Source organism: Mobula birostris, chromosome 1 (genome assembly GCF_030028105.1).
Source record: "Mobula birostris isolate sMobBir1 chromosome 1, sMobBir1.hap1, whole genome shotgun sequence".
In the NCBI taxonomy this organism is placed as follows: domain Eukaryota; kingdom Metazoa; phylum Chordata; class Chondrichthyes; order Myliobatiformes; family Myliobatidae; genus Mobula; species Mobula birostris.
Genome location: NC_092370.1, coordinates 152,525,318 through 152,548,163, shown reverse-complemented (window position 1 = coordinate 152,548,163; position 22,846 = coordinate 152,525,318). Strand labels below are relative to the sequence as shown.

General features: G+C 42.6%; 1 protein-coding gene across 1 annotated transcript in view; it reads right to left on the bottom strand.

Moving 5' to 3' along the window:
- Positions 1-22,837, bottom strand: part of slc39a9 (solute carrier family 39 member 9) — a 61,405-nt gene extending 38,568 nt beyond the window's left edge. Inside the window, exons 1-2 of the mRNA XM_072264230.1 lie at positions 22,528-22,837; positions 6,281-6,389 (exon numbers count right to left, since the gene is read on the bottom strand). Of these exons, the coding sequence (XP_072120331.1) occupies positions 6,281-6,389; positions 22,528-22,623 (205 nt within the window). The 5' untranslated portion in view covers positions 22,624-22,837. The remainder of the gene's footprint in view (positions 1-6,280; positions 6,390-22,527) is intronic.
- Between the last annotated feature and the right edge of the window lie 9 nt (positions 22,838-22,846).

Genomic DNA, 22,846 nt, shown 5'->3' with positions numbered 1-22,846 from the left:
TCTATAGATATTTTTGACTGTATTTGTTGACATACTAAATCTCTTCAAACATTGTCTTTCCTTCTTTATATTTGCATCGATATGTTGGGACCAGGTTAGATCCTCAGATCTTGACACCCAGGAACTTGAAACTGCTCACTCTCTCTAATTCTGATCCCTCTATGAGGATTGGTATCTGTTCCTTCATCTTACCCTTCCTGAAGTCCACAATCAGCTCTTTCATCTTACTGACACAGAGTGCCAGGTTGTTGCTGTGACACCACTCCACCAGTTGGCATATCTCACTCCTGTACACCCTCTCGTCACCACCTGAGACTCTACCAACAATGGTTGTATCACCAAATTTATAGATGGTATTTGAGCTATGCCGAGCCACAGAGTCAGGGGTATATAGAGAGTAGAACAGTGGACTAAACACACACCCCTGAGGTGCACCAGTGTTGATTGTCAGCGAGGAGATGTTATCACCAATCCACACAGACCTCAGATGATATGTTGCCTCTTGGGTGCCAGGGTCTGGGATATCTCAGATCAAGTCCTCAGCATTCTCAAATGGGAGGGTGAACAGGGTCGTGGTCCATGTAGGTACCAATGACATGGGTAGGATCAGTGATGAGGTTCTACGTAGGGAGTTCAAGGAGTTAGGTGTTAAGTTAAAAGGCAGGACCTCCAGTGCTATGATCTCAGGACTGTTATCCATACCATGTGCTAGTGAGGCCAGAACAAGGAAGACTATACAGTTTAATACGTGGCTAAGGAGTTGATGCAGGAGGGAGGGCATCAGATTTTTGGATCATTGGGCTGTCTTCCAGGGAGGTGGGACCTGTAGAGAAGGGATGGTTTGTACCTGAACTGGAAGCTGTCTTCCTGCACGCGAGCTGAGCTCGTTGACTTTATTAACTTTGCCTCCAACTTTCACCCTGTCCTCAAGTTTACCTGGTCCATTTCCGACACCTCCCTCCCCTTTCTAGATCTTTCTGTCTCTACCGCTGGAGACAGCTTATCTACTGATGTCTACTATAAGCCTACTGACTCTCACAGCTATCTGGACTATTCCTCTTCTCACCCTGTCTCTTGCAAAAATGCCATCCCCTTCTAGCAATTCCTCCGTCTCCACCGCATCTGCTCTCAGGATGAGGCTTTTCATTCCAGGACGAGGGAGATGTCCTCCCTTCTTAAAGAAAGGGGCCTTCCTTCTTCCACCATCAACTCTGCTCTCAAGTGCATCTTCCCCATTTCATGCACATCTGCTCTCACTTCATCCTCCCGCCACCCCACTAGGAATAGGGTTCCCCTGGTCCTCACCTACCACCCCACCAGCCTCCGGGTCCAACATATTATTCTCCGCAACTTCCGCCACCTCCAACGGGATCCCACCACTAAGCACATCTTTCCCTCCCCCTCCCGCTTTACGCAGGGATTGCTCCCTACGCGACTCCCTTGTCCATTCGTCCCCCCCATCTCTCCCCACTGATCTCCCTCCTGGCACTTACCTTTGTAAGCGGAACAAGTGCTACACTTCCTTCTTTACCACCATTCAGGGCCCCAAACAGTCCTTCCAGGTGAGGCGACACTTCACCTGTGAGTCGGCTGGGGTGATATACTGCGTCTGGTGCTCCCAATGTGGCCTTCTATATATTGGCAAGACCCGACACAGACTGGGAGATCGTTCTGCTGAACACCTACGCTCTGTCCGCCAGAGAAAGCAGGATCTCCCAGTGGCTACACATTTTAATTCCACATCCGATTCCCATTCTGACATGTCTATCCAGGGCCTCCTCTACTGTAAAGATGAAGCCACACTCAGGTTGGAAGAACAACATCTTATATTCCGTCTGGGTAGCTTCCAACTTGATGGCATGAACACTGACTTCTCTAACTTCCGCTAATGCCCCACCTCCCTCTCGTACCCCATCCGTTATTTATTTTTATACACACATTCTTTCTCTCACTCTCCTTTTTCTCCCTCTGTCCCTCTGACTATACCCCTTGCCCATCCTCTGGGATTCCCCCCCCCCCTTTTCCTTCTCCCTGGGCCTCCTGTCCCATGATCCTCTCATATCCCTTTTGCCAATCACCTGTCCAGTTCTTGGCTCCATCCCTCCCCCTCCTGTCTTCTCCTATCATTTTGGATCTCCCCCTTCTCCTCCCACTTTCAAATCTCTTACTAGCTCTTCCTTCAGTTAGTCCTGATGAAGGGTCTCGGCCTGAAATGTCGACTGTACCTCTTCCTAGAGATACTGCCTGGCCTGCAACTTTGATGTGTGTTGCTTGAATTTCCAGCATCTGCAGAATTCCTTGTGTTTGAGCTTTAGGGAACCTTGTTCCCCCCGCACCCCCTCCCAAGAGATATTGAGGCCCTGGTTAAGAAAAAAAAGAGATGCATAGCAGATACAGGTGGGTAGGAACAAATGAGGTACTTAGGGATTATAAGAAATGCAAGAGGACATTTAAGAAAGATATCAGGAGGACTAAAAAAAGGGCACGAGGTTGCTTTCACAGACAAGGTGAAGGTGAATCCTAAGGGTTTCTACAGATACATTAGGCATCCGTTAGTCTCGTGAGACCATAGATTTGCGCCTTGGAAGGTTTCCAGAGTGCAGGCCTGGGCAAGGTTGTATGGAAGACCGGCAGTTGCCCATGCTGCAAGTCTCTCCACTCCACGCCACCGATGTTGTCCAAGGGAAGGGCATTAGACAGATACATTAAGAGCAAAAGGATTGCAAGGGACAAAATTAATCCTCTGGAAAATCAGAATGGTAATCCATGCGTGGACCCAAAAGAGATGGGGGAGATCTTAAATGGATTTTTTGCATCTGTATTTACTCAAGAAAAGAACACTATAGAAGTTAGGCAAAGCAGCATCAACTTCATGGACGCTACACAGATTACAGAGAAGGTTTGCTCTTTTGGTGTAAATTAGGGTGGATAAATCCCCAGGGACAGAAAAGGTGTTCCTTCAGACCCTGTGGGAGGCAAGTGCAGAAATTTAAAATTATCCTTAGTGACAGGTGAGGTACCAGAGGATTGGAGGATAGCTAATGGTGTTTCACTGTTCAAGAAAGGCTCTAAAAGTAAACTAGGAAATTATAGGCTGATAATCCCGACATCAGTCGTGGTTAAGTTATCAGAAGCTATTCTAAGGTACCAGATAGGAGTAGTTGGATGAACATGGACTGATTAGGGATAGTCAGCAAGGCTTTGTGTGTGGTAGGTCACGTCTAACCAGTATTTTATTTTTTTCGAGGAAGTTACTAGGAAAGTTGATGAAGGCAAGGCAGTGGATGTTGTCTACATGGACTTTAGCAAGACATTTGACAAGGTCCCACGTGGGAGGTTGGTCAAGAAGGTTCAGTCGCTCAGCATGCAAAATTAAGTAGAAAATTGCATTAGAAATTGGCTTTGTGGGAGAAGCCAAGCGGTAGTAGATGGTTGCCTCTCTGATTGGAGGCCTGTGACTAGTGGAATGCTACAGGAATCGGTACTGTGTCTATTGTTGTTTGTCATCTATATAAATGATATTGATGATAATGTGGTTAACTGGATCAGCAAATTTGCGGATGACGCCAAAACTCAGGGTGTAATGGACAGGGAGGAAGGCAATCGAGGCTTGTAGCAGGATCTGGACTAGCTGGTAAAATGGGCTGTAAAATGGCAGATGAAATTTAATGCAACAAAAGACCGGCAGAAATCTCTAGAACTTGCAATAGTCTGTTCACATGTCTACTGTAAGAAAAACACTGAACAAGAATGGTGTTCATGGAAGGACATCATGGAGGAAAATCACTGCTCTCCAAAAAAAAAACATTACTGCATGTCTCAAGTTTGCAAAAGGCCACCTGGATGTCCCACAAATCTTCTGAGACAATGTTCTGTGGACAGATGAGATAAAAGTTGAACATTCTGGCAGAAATGCACACCAATACGTTTGGAGGAAAAAGGGCACTGCACACACCAAAGCCAAAACCTCATCCCAACTGTGAAGCACGGTGTAAGGAACATCATGGTTTGCGGTTACTTTGCTGCCTCAGGGCCCGGGCAGCCTGCAGTCATTGAAGGAACAATGAATTCAAAATTGTATCAAAACATTTTACAGGAGAATGTAAGGGTAGTGGTCCATCACCTGAAGCTTAATAGAAGTTGGATGATGCAATAAGACAATGATGAAACACAAAAGTAAATCAACAATAGAAAGGTTTAAAAAAAAAGAAAATTTGTGTTTTGGAATGGTCAAGTCAGAGTGCAGACCTTAACCCAATTGAGATGCTGTAGCATGACCTGAAGAGGGCTGTTCATGCAAGCTATCCCAGAAATATTAATGAACTGAAACAGTTTTGTATGGAGGAGTGGTCTAAAATCCCCCCTCACTGTTGTGCAAATCTCACCAGCAATTACAGGAAATGTTTGGTGGAGGTTACTGCTGCTAAAGGAGGTTCTAACAGTTAATAAATACAAGGATTCCATACTTTTTCCAGCCTAGACTGTGAATGATTAACCAATGTGTTCAATGAAGACATGAAAAATATAATTGTTTATGTATTATCAGCTTAGGCAGATTGTGTTTGTCTATTATTGTGACTAGCATGAAGATCAGACCACATTTTATGAGTAATTAATGCAGAAAACAAATTTACAAATTTTTTCTTGCAACTGTAAATAAGGATGAAAGTGTAGAGAGAAAATGTACAAGTATTTTGCCAGGACTGAGTTATAAGGGAAAATTGAATAGGTTAGGAATTTATTCCTTGGAACATAGAAAACTGAGGGAAGATTTGATAGAGGTATACAAAATTATGAGAGTTATAGATAGGGTAAATGTAAACAGGCTTGGGCCTACAACTAGAGGTCATGGGTTAAGGGTGAAAGGTTTAAGGAGAACATGAGGGAAACTTCATTCAAAGGGTTCTGAGAGTGTGGATCGAGCTGTCAGTGCAAGAAGTACATGTGAGATCAAATTCAACATTTTAGAGTAGTTAGGGTATGTACATAAATGGTAGGGATATGGAAGCTGAAGGGAGTAGGCAGTTTAAATGGTTTGGCACTGGCTAGATAGGCTGAAAGACCTGTTTCTATGCTGTACTCTTCTGACTCTCTACGACTGACCATAGGCAACATCCTCTCCAACCACGTCCATTCTATCTAGACCTTTCAATATTCCATGGTCTCAATGAGCTATTCAGCCCTTCAAGTCTTCTCCACCATTCCACTGTGGCTGATTTGCTGTCCTTCTCAACACCATTCTCCTACCTTCTACCCGTAACCTTTAAAACCCTTACTAACTGAGATCGGTTGTGGAAAATTACAGCAGAGAGTACAGATTGGCTGCTGATCATTAACCTGAAATGGTGATAGATAATGAGGAAAAGCAAATATGCCTCAAAGTAGGAACAAGATGAAAATTGGCAACAAAGGCAATTAAATTTTCTATTTCCATTAGGTGTACAGGCAGCAGTAAAATTTCAAACTGTCAAATGCTAACTGAATTATGTTTATACCCTGGTAGAATTACCAATTATTCTCTCATCTCAATGGATTAATACATATCATCTCTACTTGCTAAGAGACTAATACAGCTAATTTATCTACTGCGAAGTGAACCTTACTTGCCTCTGGTTGGCAGTTTTGCAGAGAACCGCCCTGCAGTTCCATTTAACTGACTTGCGTACACTTGCAAGAGAACAATGAAGTCAAAATGAGCTGGGGGTTGTTCTGTACTAACTCTAGATAAGCTTCGGACATTAACAGTAGGGCCTGAAGTGTTGAAGCCAGGGGCCAGACCCACCTTGCACAAAGTCCCCTCAGCTTTACATTGGCCATAGATGATTTAAGGAGCAAACCTCATTCACTGAAGGCAGTTGCTGACCTCGAGTACAAAGTGCACAGAAATGGGTGTAATTTTAAAATTTTGCTTACTTTAATTTTTTTGGTTAAATTGTAATACTTCAGAGTTGTTTAAATTATTTATTATTGTTTTGTCAGTTCTTTTTAGTATTTACCATCTGAAATCAGTTCCAAGTCCTTTGGCAACACTATTGTCCAAAGTCTATCTAGGATCAGGGCTCAGGATCAGCTTTTAACAACAAGTTACTTCTTCTGGCCCACACCACTTCACAGGAGTACTCTCAGACATGGCTAACTCACCATATCCTCAGAGATTAAATTACTAGCTGTACTCTGGACTCAGATGGATCACTCTCGTTAACTTTACAGAACTTCATAGACCATTCAATTACCTTTATTAAAGGCCTTCCCAACATTGGGCTTGGAATCTAAGGCTTACCGTGCAGAGCATCCTCATAGAGTGCATGAACCCCTTCTGGAACGATGACTGCTAAAGCGGTGCCACACAGAAGACCAGCACCAAGAACTGTCACCAACTTCAATCTTTCCTGGAGAGAAATAGGCAAAAATTTTATTGGTATCCTGAAACCTGCAAGGATGAAATTATAGATAAAAAAGCCATGCCATCTGTGGTAGCAGTAAATGGAATTATTTCCTACCTTTGTAATAGCTAGACTCACAGCAGTGCAGCATGGAAACAGGCCCTTCAGTCAAACTCATCCATGCTGACCCCATTTACCTCTAAACCCCACCAGTCCATGTAATCATCAAAAGGTTTTTTAATGCTCTTATTGTATCTACCTCAAGCACTGGCAATTTATTCCACATTTGCACCACCTTCTGCACAAGGTGCCTCTTGGGTCTCTTTTAAATCTTTCAACTCTCACCTTTGCGTTTTTGGTTCTCCTCTCTGGATAAAGACTATGTGCATATGTTCTATCTATACTCCTGTTGATTCTGTACCCCTCAATTTCCTATGTTCCAAGGAATAAAGTTCTAGTATGTTCAACTACTCCCAAAAACTCAGTGCTTTGGGTCCTGGCAACGTCCTCCTGAATTTTCTCTGCATTCTTTCTAGTTTAATGACGTCCTTCCTACAACAGGGTGATCAAGATCAATATTCCAAGCACAGACAAGAGAAAATCTGCAGATGCTGGAAATCCAAGCAACACACACAAAATGCTAGAGGAACTCAGTAGGCCAGGCAGAATCTATGGAAAAAGAGTACAGTCGATGATTCACGCTAAGACTCTTTAGCAGGACTGGAGAAAAATGTTCCAAGTATGGTCTCACTAATATCTTGTACAACATAACATCCAATTCCTGTACTCAATGTCCTGACCAATAAAGTTGCAGAATGGTGAAGCAGACTCAAAGGGCCAAATGGCACCTATGTTTTATGGTCTAAGTCTAGTGTGCCAGATGCTTTCTTCCCCACCATGTCTACCTGCAATGTCACTTTCAGTGAACTAAGCAAGACCAAAAGAGCATGAGACATAGCAGCAGAATTAAGCCATTTGGCCCATCAAGTCTTCTCTGCCATTTCATCAAGGTTAATTTATTATCACTCTCAGTCCCATTCTCCTGCCTTCTCCCTCTAACCTTTGATGCCCTTACTAATCAAGGACCTATCAACCTCCACTTTAAATAAACTCAATGACTTGAATTCCACAGATTCACCATTCTCTGGCTAATGAAATTCCTCCTCACCTTTGTTTAAAGCGACATCCTTCTATTCAGAGCTGGTGCCCTCTGGTCCTAGACTCCCTCACTATTTTCTGTGCTACAGGTTTGTCTAAATAGTGATTTGTTTCCTCTTAACCCCAGTCCTCCAAGATTAAATATTAGCATTCCAATAGCTTATTGATCTTTATACAGTGGTGCTAGAAAGTTTGTGAACCCTTTATAATTTTCTCTATTTCTGCATAAACATGACCTAAAATGTGATCAGATCTTCATGCAAGTCTAAAACTAGATGAAAAGAACCCAATTAAATAATACAAAAACATTATACTTTTTCCTTTATTTATTGAGAAAATGATCATTCTAATATGGATTAAATTTAAATAATCTGGCTAGTTTATTCCAAAACAAATGCATATGCGATATAATTGGGTGAGACCTTGCCTCAGGAGGTAACTTGATAGACAAACATTGTAACGGAGAGATGGGAGGAAGAGCAGAACACTCAATACGATACCAAGGAGGCGCTCTCTCCGAAGGAGGAGACCAATGTGCTAAACGCTTAAAAGGCATAGTAACAGCATTTTAACTTCAGCAAACCTAAGCGCCCCCCCCCCCCCCGCTTCAACTGGCAATTGTAATTTGTTAAAGTTTAAGGCTACGTCCACAGTACGCCGGATAATTTTGAAAACGAAGCTTTTTTTCTTCGTTTTGACCCTCTGTCCACACTAAAAGGGTGTTTTCATCCCCCGAAAACGGAGATTTTCAGAAACGGTCTCCAGAGTGAATAAATCTGAAAACGGAGCTTTTTAAAACCGCTGTCATGATGTGCTGGAACAGATGGCGACAGCGCGGCATTTCATTGTTTTCTTATTATTACTATTACTACTTTATTATCGCCAAACAATTGATACTCGAGCGTACAATCATCACAGCAATATTTGATTCTGCACTTCACAGAACCTAACAATTTCAGAACAGACGGCAACCAGACTGAAGCCAGAAGAGTTAGAAATGTACTCACCAAATACTTTGACCTATAGCTTACTGAATAAATAAGTATACTCACTTTGCCCTGTTTTCTGTCCTTGGGAGGAATGTTTCTTCTGGAGCAGGTTCCTGATTTTTAATGTCATTTTCATCAAACCATCAGTCTTGATTTCTTCTTGAAAAGTTCCCAACTACCTTGACAGCCACATCTTGTATGGCAGTCTTCAGGTCCTCCCATTTCTTTCGTGTCAGAGTCTGCACTTGGGGTGCTTTTGCTGTCCAGTGTCTCCCTTAGCTTAAACTGGAGCACACCTTGAAGGCCAAAGAGTTTATCCACCTGAACTCTCTTTGAGCGTGGTCTCCTTTTCCTTATTTCTGGCTTGATAGCCAATCTAATTTTCTCCCTGACCAATCTGTGATCAGTATAACAGCCTGCACACGGCATGACTCTGGTGTGTAGAACATCCGACACATCCCTCTGGCGCACCAGGATATAGTCCAGGAGGTGCCAGTGTTTGGATCGGGGATGTCTCCAGGTTGTCTTGAGCCTGGCTTTCTGTTGAAACAATGAATTTCCAGAAACGTGTGGAGGAACCACCAGCTGCGTCTGCCCACGGAAATCCAGGTGTACAGGGCTGCTGTTGCCACACTGCTATACGGCTCCGATGCCTGGGTCTCAACTGCAAGCAAGTCTGGTTGCTCGAGCGCTTCCATCAGTGCTGCCTCTCCACCATCATGGGCATCAGCTGGCTGGATCATGTCTCCAACAACAAGGTCCTGGAGAACCTCCAAGCACTGAGGTCACTTTACTGCTCAAGCAGCTCCATTGGTCACGCCATGTCTCACATGGGCAGCTCCATGTTACTGAAATCAGTACCCTACAGAGAACTCTCTCAGGGCAAGAGAGATCGTGGAGCCCCATAAAAGAGGTATGAAGACCAACTTAAGCAGCAGCTCTCACAGACAAATATCAATGTCAACGAGTGGTAGCAGGGCTTGTGACAGAGACCATTGGAGAACAATAATCCACTTAGTAGCTAAGAATTTTGATGAATCCAGAAGAGTGACTGCTGAAGAGAAGCAAAGGCGCAGGAAGGATCCTACTATCCAAGTGCCCCCATCCCAGCTGTTCCTGTGTTGCTACTGCTCCGGAGTCTGCAGATCCAGAATTGGCCTCTACAGTCACCATCGATTATGCTGTTGCTCCTGAGGATTCTTCTTCCCTCCTAATCTTCACAAGCGAAAAACCAGCTATCAGTAACTAACTGATGGAAGTGTACAGAGCATCCTCTGAATCAAGTAATTCAAATAATTCATGCAGATTCGTCAAGCATGATCTACTCTTCACACATTCATCCTGGTCCTAAGCAGCTTAATATCTTTTATATCATTTCTCCATAAAAAGTTAGAGTTTTAGACTGATTCTTTAGCTGGAAGTTGCCAAATGAAGACAGGTTCCATGGATGTACAGCACAGAAATAAGCTATTCAAACAGTCCAGGCCAGTATGTGTGATCCACCTGAAGTTCCTCAACTTCATTTAAAAGACCCTCCATTTTGTCTTCCTCATTTGCTTGTCCAGTCTTCCCTTAAATGTACATTTTCAACAACTTTCCCCAAGCTAGTAAATTCTACATTTTCTTGGTGTTTCTTGAGTATGATATATGATTACTTATTAGAGTCTTTAAGAGTGAGGGGGCAATTTCATTTAGTAATTTTAGATTTTAAGAGACAAGTTGAAGGAAATTATTCTGCTGTCTGAAGGCCTTTAACTAGAAAACAGAATTTTTTCCCACGTAACAATCTCTGTCATCTACAATGAGTAGAACTGACAATCTCTGTGACATCCTAGGCCTGTGAGATGTTATTATTATTGTGAAGTGTGAGTGATGTTGGGTCCACTGGCATGCCAGAGTTCCATATGACTGCTACATACACAGATGACTAAATAGATGCCGTAGAAGAATTGAGGGAGTGGTCACAAGTAAGCCTGGAGTAAGGATCGTTTGAGATAACAAAAAATAGACATTTCTAGGTCTCATGTGAGTTCCCATACCCTCAACTGGAGACGCAGAATGGAATTAAATGAAAGGTCAATGGAGGGTCCCCAGACCTTTTAGATGTGGGATGAAAGTGTAGTGGAGATGAACATGTATGGTGAAGATGAGCAGGTTTGGATTAGGGAACTGGAAGCTATCAAAATGGTGGAGGCATCATAAGAGCCAGACATTAGGAGAAAGAGACTGGACAGGGAGACAGGACTGAACCAAGGTATGAAAAAGGCAGGGCAAGAGCAAGTTGACCTAGTAGGTCTACCAGGTCAGTTCTGTTTGTGGTAGGAGGTAGCAATAAGTGCAGGGCTGAAGCCGCAACAGGTTAGATGCTATGGGGGGAAGATCTCCTGATTAAGTAAAATCTGTGACAGTCTGGAAGAAAATGACGTACATTAATTGGTGGGATCATGGAGAGGGAGGCACGAGGATGTGCTGAGAGCTGATGTTCTTTCACCTTCTGGCTTGTCCTTTCCCTCCCCCCACCTTCTTATTCTGGCTTCTTACCCCTTCCTTTCCAGTCCTGATGAAAGGTCTCAGCCCGAAATATTGTTCCATAGATGCTGCCTGACCTGCTGAGTTCCTCCAGCATTTTGTGCTGAGTTAAGAAAAACAATCTTGTTGCTTTGAATCGACTGCACCTCATTGGTGTATCACACAGCTATTCATTGAATACAGTACTGCTTTGAAAAATCTACAATATTTATCCACATGAATCAAAACCCAAGAGAAAATTGCTCTCTTTATGCTAAACTTGAAGGAAAACCCAACTGCCTGTCCCAAGGAAGTGCACTGGCCTCTTTGGTCTTTAATACTGAGATAATCAATCTATTCTAACACCTGCAGTTTTATTAATTCATTGGCAAGTAGGATGCGTCAGGATGAACCAAGACGACTGCTGAGTGTGGCACTATTGGGCCATTTTGTTGAAGTGGAAGGATCCATCAGCTCCCACTTTGTCACAATGGTTCTCTCAAGTGATGCTATTCTTAATTTGGAGAAAATTAGAAGTTGAACCTTTGAACCTTTATTTGATTTTGCGAAAAGATGGGGCTCATTTGCTCGTTATTATCATGAGTTAAATGATACAATTTTTCCACAATCTAATTGTAAATTTTTTTGAGTATATTTTCTTTTCTTGCTGGCAGTTTGTTGTTTATTTTTAGAAGCTTTTTGTATGATGCATGACTCCGGGGTTGTACACCTAATGGGTTCTTTTTTTTCCCCTCACTTTTCTGCTTAGTAGGTTTTTTTTGTTATCACAAATTTTTTTTTCCCAATCTTTAAGATAATGTTTTTTTTTGAGGCATTGTAAGTTGTTACTTTGATGTACTCATGTTATTTTTCCTGTATATAACAATAAAAAGATTTGAAAAAAAAGAAAGAAAGAGTGTGGCACTATTAACTTAGGACAAAGCAATGGCACAGCTCAGAGTTGCTGCTCCACAGCTCCTGCTACCCAGCTTCAATTCTGTCTTCTGGTGCTATCTGTGTGAAGTTGCATGTTCCTCTTTTATCTGGTGGGTTTGTTCTTAGTGCTCTTGTTTCCTTTCCACATTCCAAACACATGTAGGTTGATAGGTTACTTGGATGCTATGAATTGCTTGAGTGGTACACTGGAGCCATTGATGGGAATGTGCGAAGAATGTTAAAAGATATTAATGAAACTGGATACTTTATGGTTGGCATGTTATCAGTTTCCATACTTTGCGTCTGTGACTCAATCAAATGGCACTGACACCCCAAGGTTGATCTGTTCTGCCAACAGGACAGGGCACACTAGGATTATATTGGAACATTATATCATTTATTGAGTATGACTAAGTAATATGAATATTTATTTTTGAATGGCTTTCCTCAACTTATAGAAGAGAACTTCATAGTTGTCTAGCCTGAGAGCGTCTAAGGAAAGAACATACCACATAGCTTCTCAGGAAGAGATAATCACATTCCTACATTAACTTCATGACTCCCATTCCTCCCCAAACTGCCCAAACAAACCACTGCACTGCAAGATCAATACTATTCCCTTTGCAGAGCAATGAGAGATGGACAATAAATACAATCTCACTGTTAAAACTACATTTTGGGAGGAAGTGAAGATTTAGAGCACTATAATATCCACTATTATGAAAAACAATCCAAATCCTGGGTCATTATCAAATTATCAAACAAGTTAAAATAATATAGTTAATAAAAACTGTTCATGCAATAAGACAACTTTTATGTCAATCACTATTGTGCCTGCTCAGACAATGCTTTCTCTACCCAGAAATCCTTGATCCAAAGCCAAAATTGAGGCTTCCTCAAGCCCCTTAACTGTTATATCCAATGCTTCAAATTGCCTCTCAAGCATCCTTTGTTTTCAATGGCCTAGAGAAAAACTGAATATCCAGGAGATATTCAACCCACAGCATTCACAGAGGCAGCCTGATTGCCTAGACTTCTCCAACATTCACTTGCAGATTTCTAGCAACCGTTCCGTCCTGTATTCCAGACCTCCAGTATTGTTTTTCTCCCTCCAGAACTTCCTACACACATCCAATAGTTCAGCTGTAATTTACAAGCCTTCACACTCTCAGCTATCACTATCAGATTTTCTTTGTCTCCACTCACAGACATTCCTTTACTCTCTCCATACTTCATGTCCTCTGCAATTTTAAACATAGTTTGCACTTTCCTAGTTCTGATGAAGTCACTGAAACATTAACTCCCTCCAGGTGCCACAGACCTGCTGAACTTTTCCAGTACTTTATGCTTCACTTTGTTGCCATACCATTGTAGGTCATGTCTCCATATGCACCTTTTCTATCTCTTTAAACTATCGCTTGAATGCTAGTATGTGGTTTACTGATAAATTTAGGTATGGACACTTTTATGAAGTTATCTGGGGCATATTAAATTAATATAACCTGTCAATTTTGCAGAGTAAAAAGAAAAGAGTGCATCTGCAATCCTGTACAAGAACAAACCATATTTAACCTACTTCAGCTGGAAAAATTCCCAAATGCTTATCACCCACAAAACTGATGGCACAAGATAGTTCTTCATGCTGACATTGCAGCATTGGTGCTGAATCTATACAAAATCTCCACTCACTTTACATACATAAGCTTATAATACCACTATCGCTGGCTGAATCAAAGGTGGTGATGAATCAGCACAAGAGGGAAATGAAATCTGGCCGAGTGGTGCCACAACATCCTCTCACTCAATGTCAGCAAGACCAAGAAGTTGATTATTGACTTCAGCTGGAGGACACCGGAGGTCCACGAGCCAAGTCCTCTTTGGGGGAAATCGAGATGAAGAGGGTCAGCAACTTTAAATTCCTCTGTGTTCTCATTTCAGAGGATCTGTTCTGGACTCAGCATGTCAGTGCAATTATGATGAAAGCTTAGTAGTGCCTCTACTTCCTTAGAAGTTTGAGAAGATCTGGCATGTCATCTAAAACTTTGACAAACTGCCATAGGTGTTGTGGAGAGTATATTGACTGGTTGCATCACTGCCTGGTATGGAAACACCAATGCCCTTGACTGGAAAATCCTACAAAACGTAGTGGACATAGCCCAGCCTTCCCCACCACAAAGCACAACTACAGGGAGTGCTGTTGCAGTAACTAGTATCCGTTATCAGGGACCCCCACCATCAAAAACACATTTTATCCTTGCTGCTGCCATCAGGAAGGTGGTACAGGAGCCTCAAGTCCCACACCACCAGGTTCAGGAACAGTCACCACCCCTCAACCCTCAGGCTGTTGAACCAGTGGGGATAACCTCACTTACCTCTGAACAAAACTGTTCCCACAACCCCTGGACTCACTTTCAAGAAATATTCATTTCACATTCTTGAAATTTATTGCCCATTATTATTCTCCTTTGTAGTTGCAGAGTTTGTTTTTCATCTTTCCTATGGTTATCTTGACCATCTCTCTTCCAAACTTGTTTCCTGTAGAAATGCTATTTCCTTTTCTCAGTTCCTTCATCTCCATTGCATCTGTTCCCAGAATGAGGCTTTCCTTTCCAGGACATCAGAGATGCTATCCTTCTTCAAAGAACAGTGTTTGCCTTCCTCCACCACTGACACTGCCCTCACTCACATCTCCATTTCCAGGATATCTGCACTCACCCCATCTTCCCGCCATCTTAACAGTGATATAGTTCCCCTTGTCATCACCTACCACCCGTGAGCCTGACATCCAACACATCATTCTCCACGATTTCCGCCAGTTCTAAAATGATCCTATTGTCAAACACATCTTTACCTGCACCCCCACTCTGCTTTCCACACAGTTCACTCCCTCCACAATTCCTGTCCTTTCATCCCTCCAAGGACTTAACCCTGCAAGCTGCCAAAGTGCGATGACTGCCCATTCACCTCCTCCCTCACTTCCAAACAGACCTTCCACTTGAGGCAACACTTCACCTGCAAATCTGCTGGGGTTGTCTATTGTGTGTGGTGCTCCCGATGTGGCCTTCTCTACACTGGTGAGACCATCGAGTTTGGGGACTGCTTTGTTGGGCACCTCCAATCCATCTGTCAAAAGTGGAACTTCTCAGTGGCCAAACATTTGAATTCCCCTTCCCATTCCAACATATCTGATCACAGCCTCCTCTTTTGACACGACAAGGCCACCCTCAGGGTGGGGGAGCAACATTGTGTATTCCATCTGAGTCACATCCAAACTGATGGTATAAATACCGATTTCTCCTGGTAATTTTTTTTTGTCAATCCTCTCTTCTTCTATTCCCTACTGTGGTCCCTTACCTCTTCTCACCAGCCCATCACCTCCCCCTAGTGTCTCTCCTCCAGTCCACTCTCCTCTCCAGTTCCTCTTTTTTCAGCCTTTTACTTTTCCCACCCACCTGGCCTCTTCTAGGTATCCTTCTTCCCTTAACCTCACCTTTTCACTCCGGCACCTTTGTTTCCAGTCCTGAAGAAAGGGACTCACCCCTAAATGGCGAGTGTTTATTTATCTTCATGGATACTACCTGACCTGCTGAATTCCTCAGCATTTTGTGTGTACTGATTGTGTATCCTTCCTATTGGGTGCAGTCTTTGATTGATTCCATGTTTCTTGGATTTATTGTGTACACCCACGAGAAAACAAATCTCAGTGTTGTGTATACCCATGTTACTTTTATAATAAATTTTGAATATTGAACTTTTGAGAAATAGAATCTACTTTATATAGTGATTTTGAGTCCAGTGCGGCAGAGAGCACACTGAAACTACAACTTAAATTCAAGTAACAAAAATTGCAATATCAAATGACTGCAATTGTAGCCGCAATCATTTATATATTTTAAAACTAATTTATTGAAAAATCTGATCATTCACTTGATAGATTCATTGCACAACAGCATTCAAATTCAAGAATAATATACATTTCGCCATCCTGTACCAAGTTGCCGCAAGTGCCTGACAACGCACAACTATTCAACGGCGGTAGGTGGGAAGAATAACTTGGTAGATTTGAGTGTTTTAGCAGAGAAAAACTAACATTAACTTCAGATTAAATAAGGAACCCTAATTAACCTTTTTGTTTTGCAATTCAGAAGCAGTTCCTATAGTACTTTCATCCCCAAACATGGCCAAGGGTTTAAGCCAAAATCCAAAGGCCAGAGCAAAAATCTAAGCTGACAGTCCATGAAGACTGCTGCATTGTGACATAGTGACAATACTTTCCATTTCCATCAGCAAGCACCAGTATGAACACATTTCTTGTTACAAGTCAGCAGGGGTGCAGGTAATCTATAGATTTACAGCATAATCGTCTAGACATCTCCAACAATGCCTATATTAAATTCAAGTTTAATTGTCATTCAACCATACACGAATACAACAAAACAGAATTCCTCCGGAGCCAAAGTACAAAACACAATACCAATAGTCATGCACAGCACAAGGCACATTGAGCATACATTACATACTGTAAACATACAGTCACACAAAAGCCCAGGTCCCCGAGTGTCATAACCTGTAGAACGATGTTGTCGGCAAGAAAAAGCTGCAGCAGACTGATCATTATGTGCTATAAACTGCAGCCACAGACAGACACAATCCAGCTTGTCTTCCACCGAGTGAACACTGGAGGACAGCACCGATGGGAGGGGCCAGCTGCCAACCCAGCACGGACCCTCGCTCTGTCCCACACCACGTCCGGCATCTCCTCACTCGGGCAGCTGCAACAGGCACAAGGCCCTGGTCCGCGCAACAACTGAGGCAGCTCCTCCGATGTCAGTCTTGGCAATAAACCAGTGAACCAAACTTGCAGTATTCTACATTACTAGTATCCATCAGGGTTTCCGATCATAAGAAAAACATCCAAGACAGTCACTTGCACCATTTGTTGGATCACACACTGCCCGAGGTACTTTCTTCCTTGGGTGCCTGAGGCAGGCTGGCACACGATCCAGCAACTCACTAGTGGGGCAGACCAGCAGTACTTGATGTTTGCGATAACCAGCAGTGTCTTGCAATTGTAATAAAGATGTAAAGGATGCACAATTACATCTTTAGTTGGACCCAGAGAGGCCACTGCATCCGAGAGCACTGCCATCTTACCAGAACACATTGGCATCTCACATTTGTAACACTCACCGAGAACCTCTTAAGCAGAATGTTCCAGGCTCTCGCTTCAAAAATTCTCTCAATTTCCTTCTAAACTTTTTTTGAGAAATTACCTTAAATTGTGGTTTTTTAAAAAAAAACTGCAAATGCTAGAAATCTGAAATAAATAGAAAATTCTAAAAACACTCATCAAGTCATGCAGCCAGTATAGAAAGAGAAACATGTTTCAGGTCTGTGACTCATTAGAAATAACAATTTTCTTTAAATTTCAGATTTCCAATGATCGATCACAGTTTTAAAAAAATCATCTATATAGGGTACAGAATGTAGTACTTTGTTGCAAAATAAGATATTGTTGTATTATAAATATTCAGGGTCCTTTGTAACATAGCATTGTATGATTGGAGAATACAACAGCCACTTAAAAAAAATGGATTAGGGCAAAGCCTTACACTAACCATTCTGAAAATACTGTACACAAAGAGGTACTCACACAAATACTAGAGGTTTCACATTTTTCCAGTGCAATTGAAACTCCAGGTACATCTAATTAGGCTTTGACAGATCTAAGACAATGGTGACAATCCTAAACTTGCCGTCACAGTGGTGCATAGACACCCAAACTTTTCAAATTCTGTTTCACTGCTAAGCAATAAAATTGATGCAACCAACTCACATTTGAAATAGTTGATTGCTCTGGAAAACAGGATACAGAGTAACACAGTAAATACAAATGAAAGACAAAATAAAAGGGGGAGAGAGAGCAAGACTGGTTATGGTTTGGATGTTCAAAGCAAAAATAAAACAGCATGATAGGGAGGTGTAAGAAAATATGAAAATAATATTTTTTTGAAGAGGAAAGGTCATACAAAGAGAAGCAAGAACACCTGGATACAAAGTGCACAACATCTTTAAAATCCAGAGATGGTAAACTGCACAGGGAGTGGGAAGGAAGAGTGGGATTGTGGGGACAAGGGAGCACCAGAAGAGGGAGAAATGATGGGGCCGGAGGATGAAAAATAAAAGGGAGGCAATGGTGGAAGGGGGTGAGCAGCAGAGTTGAGAAAGACAGGGTGTCAGCAAAGAGATGGAATTTTGTTCCAAACATCTCATTTGACTGGTTTACCTTTTAGGGCAAGCACAGTAAGCGCAAGCCCAAGGTCAAACAGATATTGAACAAATGATGACACTAGTTACTCATGTAGCCTTGAGAAAAGAAATGATTCCAGGCAACTTGCAGGTAGGTGTCCTCAACAATCCACCTGCAGTTACAGGTAAAATAGGAAATATTGCACAATATTCAAAGTACTAGATTGTGCTTCATCACATGCAGAGCTTTAATCCAGTGTCCCTACTCTGGTATCATTCTGAACAACTTGTATTTGCCTAGTTGAAAGCATTTAAAAGATAAGTTGTAACTCTGCTACAAACCCTAAATATTTTGTCTTTTTTAATTTTACTGAGCATAGTTCAACATTTCAGGGAAATTTCTCTAGCTATTCTGCAGGAATTTCTCTTTGTGGGTTGAGTTAAGAAATTACAAGGGTAAAAGGACTCTGATGGAAGTTATATCACCAACAGCGGCTGGGATGTGGACCAGATTACAACCGGAAATAGAAAAGGTGAGTCAAAAGGGCAACATTATGATAGTCATGGGCGATTTCAACATGTAGGTCATTTGGGAAAATCAGGTTGGAAATGGATCTTAAGTGAGTTTGTTGAAAGCCAACAAGATGGCTTTTTAGAGCAGTCTGTCACTGAGCCTACCAGGGGATCAGCTATACTAGACTGGATGTTATGTAATGAAGTAGAGGTGATTAGAGAGCATAAGGTAAAGAACCCTTAGAAGGCAGCTATTACAATATGATAGAGTTGAACTTTGATAGGGAGAAAGTAAGCTCTGACGCAGCAGTATTTCAGTGGAGTAAAGGAAATTACTGTGGTATGAGAGAGTTGGCCAAAGTAAATTGGCAGGAGATGCTGACAGGGATGACAGCAGAGCAGTAATGGCGTGAGTTTCTAGTAAAAAATGAGGAAGGTGCAGGATAGATATATTACAAAAAAAAAGAAATTCTCAAATAGTGAAACAGTATAACTGTGGCTGACAAGGGAAGTCAAAGCTAATGCAAAAGCAAAAGAGAGGGCATACAACAAAGCAAAAATTAGTGAGAAGATAGGATTGGGAAGTTTTTTTAAAAACATACAGAGAGCAACTAGAAGAATCATTAGGAGGGAAAAGATGAAATATGAAAACAAGCTAGCAAACAATATCAAAGTGGATAGTAAAAGCTTTATGCAAGTAAAAAATAAAAAACGAGATGAGGGTAGATACAGGACTGCTAGAAAATGAGCTTGGAGATATAATAACAGGGGTCAAGGAGATGACAGATGAACTTACTGAGTATTTTGCATCACACTAGCAATATGCCAGAAGTTAAAAGGTGTGAGGGAAGAGAAGTGAGTGCAGTTACTATTGCAACGGAGAAGGTGCTCAAAAAGCTGAAAGACCTAAGGATATACAAGTCACCCGGGCCAGAATATCTGTACCCTAGGGTTCTGAAAGAGCTAGCAGTAGAGATTGTGGTAGCATTAGTAATGATCTTTCACAAATCATTGGACTCTGGCATAGTGCCAGAAGTCTAGAAAATTGCAAATATCACTCCACTCTTTAAGAAAGGAAATTATAGACCAGTTAGTCTTACCTCAGTGGCTGGAAAGATGTTGGAGTCAATTGTTAAGGACGAGGTTATGGAGTACTTGGTGACACAGGTCAAGACAGGACAAAGTCAGCATGGTTTCCTTAAGGGAACCTGATGGAATTCTTTGAGGAGATTACAAGTAGGATAAATAAAGGGGATGTAGTGGATGTTGTATATTAAGACTATCAGAAGGCCTTTGACAAGGTGCCACACATAAGGCTGCTTACCAAGTTAACAGCCCATGGCATTAAGGAAAGTTACTGGCACGGTCAGAGCACTGGCTGACTGGTTGGAGGCAGCGAGTGGGAATAAAAGGATTCTTTTCTGGTTGGCTGCCCATGACTAGTGGTGTTCCACAGGGGTCGGTGTTGAGTCCACATTTTTTTATGCTGTTTATCAATCATTTAGAAATGGAATAGATGGCTTTGTTGCCAAGTTTGCAGATGATAACGAAGATTGCTGGAGGGACAGGTAGACTGCAGAAGGCCTTAGACAGATCAGGAGAATCGGCAAGAGAGTGGCAAACGAAGTACAATGTTAGATAATTCATGATCATACACTTCAGTAGAAGAAATAGATGCGTGATCTACTTTCTAAACAGGGAGAAAATCCAAAAATCTGAGATGCAAAGGGATTTAGAGTCCTTGTGCAGAACACATTAAAGATTAACATGCAGGTAGAGTTGGTGGTGAGGAAGGCAAATGCAATGTTAACATTCACTTCAAGAGGTTTAGAATACAAGAGCAAGGATGTGATGCTGAGGTTTTATAAGGCACTGGTGAGGCCTCGCCTTGAGATATTGTGAACAGTTTTGGACTCCTCATCTAAGAAAAGATGTGCTAGCATTGGAGAGGGTTCAGAGGAGGTTCACAAAGATGATTCCAGGAATGAAAGGTTATCATACCAGGAATGTTTGATGGCTCTGGGTCTGTACTCACTGGAATTCAGAAGGATGCGGGAGGATCTTATTGAAACCTTTCGAATGTTGAAAGGCCCAGACTGAAGAGACATAGAAAGGATGCTCCCCATGGTGGGGGAGTCTAGGACCAGAGGACACAGCCTCAAGATAGAGGGACGTTCATTTAAAACAAGAGATACGTAGCCAGAGGGTGGTGAATTTGTGGAATTTGTTACCACAAGCAGCTGTGGAGGCCAGGCCATTGGGTGTATTTAAGTCAGAGCTTGATAGGTTCTTGAATGGACAGGGCATCTAAGGTTATGACAAGAAGGCCGGGGAGTGGGGCTGACGATGGGGAAAAAAGGATCATCCATGAATGAATGATGGAGCTGACTTGATGGGCCAAATAGCCTAATTCTGCTCCAATGTCGTATGGTCTTACATTGGGACCATTCTGATAGGTTAACTGCTGTACATAGAATACGAGTAGTCCCTCCCCCTCCTGTCTTCTCCTATCATTTTGGATCTCCCCTCCCCCTCCATCTTTCAAATCCCTTACTCACTCTTCCTTCAGTTAGTCCTGACGAAGGGTCTCGGCCTGAAACGTCGACTGCACCTCTTCCTAGAGATGCTGCCTGGCCTGCTGCGTTCACCAGCAACTTTGATGTGTGTTGATACGAGTAGACTATCTGACACAGACATCATACCCAGGTGATACCATTACTCAGCCTGTTGCTGCGTGGCTTCTGTGGCAGGCGGGTAAGCCTCTGCAACCATGACCTATCTCTCTTTGTTGATGAAAGATGATGTTTCTGTGGTTCTGTATTACCGATTGGACTATTGTGAACTTTCTCAAGACTTATGCTTTTTATATTTTGTGTTTTCCACCCATTTTTTCCCATTTTGTTGTGCACTGTCAGGTTGTTTTAGGGGTTGATGGTCAGGATGCCGTTCTTTTTTGTGCGTGTGGGAGGTGGGTTTGATACTTCTCCCTGAACAACTTTCATGTTTTCTTTGTTTCGTTGCTATCTGGAGAAGAAGAACCTCAGAGTTGTATATGGGTACATACTTTGATAATAAATGAACCCTTGAACCTTTAAAACTTAATTCCAAAGCATATCTGAATGGGTAACTATTGACAAATCCTGCTCTGGGGGAAATCATGAACATCTAAGCAATACAAAACAAGAACTTGTTGTAAAATATGAATAAATAATCTAACAACATTTCGCATACAATTAAACCAATTTAATTAGCTTCCAAATTTCGTTATCACAATAATCACGTAAACCCACTTTTATAACTATCATTACACAACATTCAAGTTGCAACACTGTCGAATACTAGTGGATACGTTGACCCGCAACGTTAGAAAGATAATTCTTTAACACCTTACAAACTTCACCGTCCGTAAACAAACTGCGATTCAATGTCGAGTTTGTCATATCACAAGCACATGTCACTAAAGGTTTGAAAAACCCAGAAAACTTGTTGCAATAGGTCTTTAAGATGTATACGAACTTGCGAGCACCTTTCGGACTCGGGTTAGTCAGTATTACGTGCCCCAGTTGTACCTGATGCAAAGGTTGGCACAGTACTCTGACGAATAGGGTAGTTTACCGCTGACTGCGTTGAAAAACTGAAACCAGACAGAGCAAGGGGTAAGCAGGCAGGCCACTTTGTTTTGGAAGGAGATGGATTGGAGAATAAGGAAGGTCTGTGTGTGGGGGATGCCCCGGCAGCAGGTTGAGGGCGCGGGGGAAAAGAACAGAGGGTGTCCGTCAGCTTCTGCTTACCTCGGAAAAGTTGAAGGCCAACGGGACGGTGCCTGCCACGTAACAGCCGACCAGCATAGCCAGGGAGAGCAGGCCGATGGTGCTGAGGTCGTCCATGTTACGAAGCCGACGCCCGGGAGCGGGGCTAAGAGACGAGACCTCGGGAGCCGCTCACAACTAACCGGGCTCCACTCTTCCTCGCCGGGGCCCGCTCACCCACTGGCCGTACGGCCTCAGCGAACCGACCGGGAAAACGCCATCTCCGCTCCGCCAGAAACACCCCCACACCGTCAGTGGCCCGGCAGCAGCAGGCCGGGGGGGGGGGGGTGTGTGCAGGCCA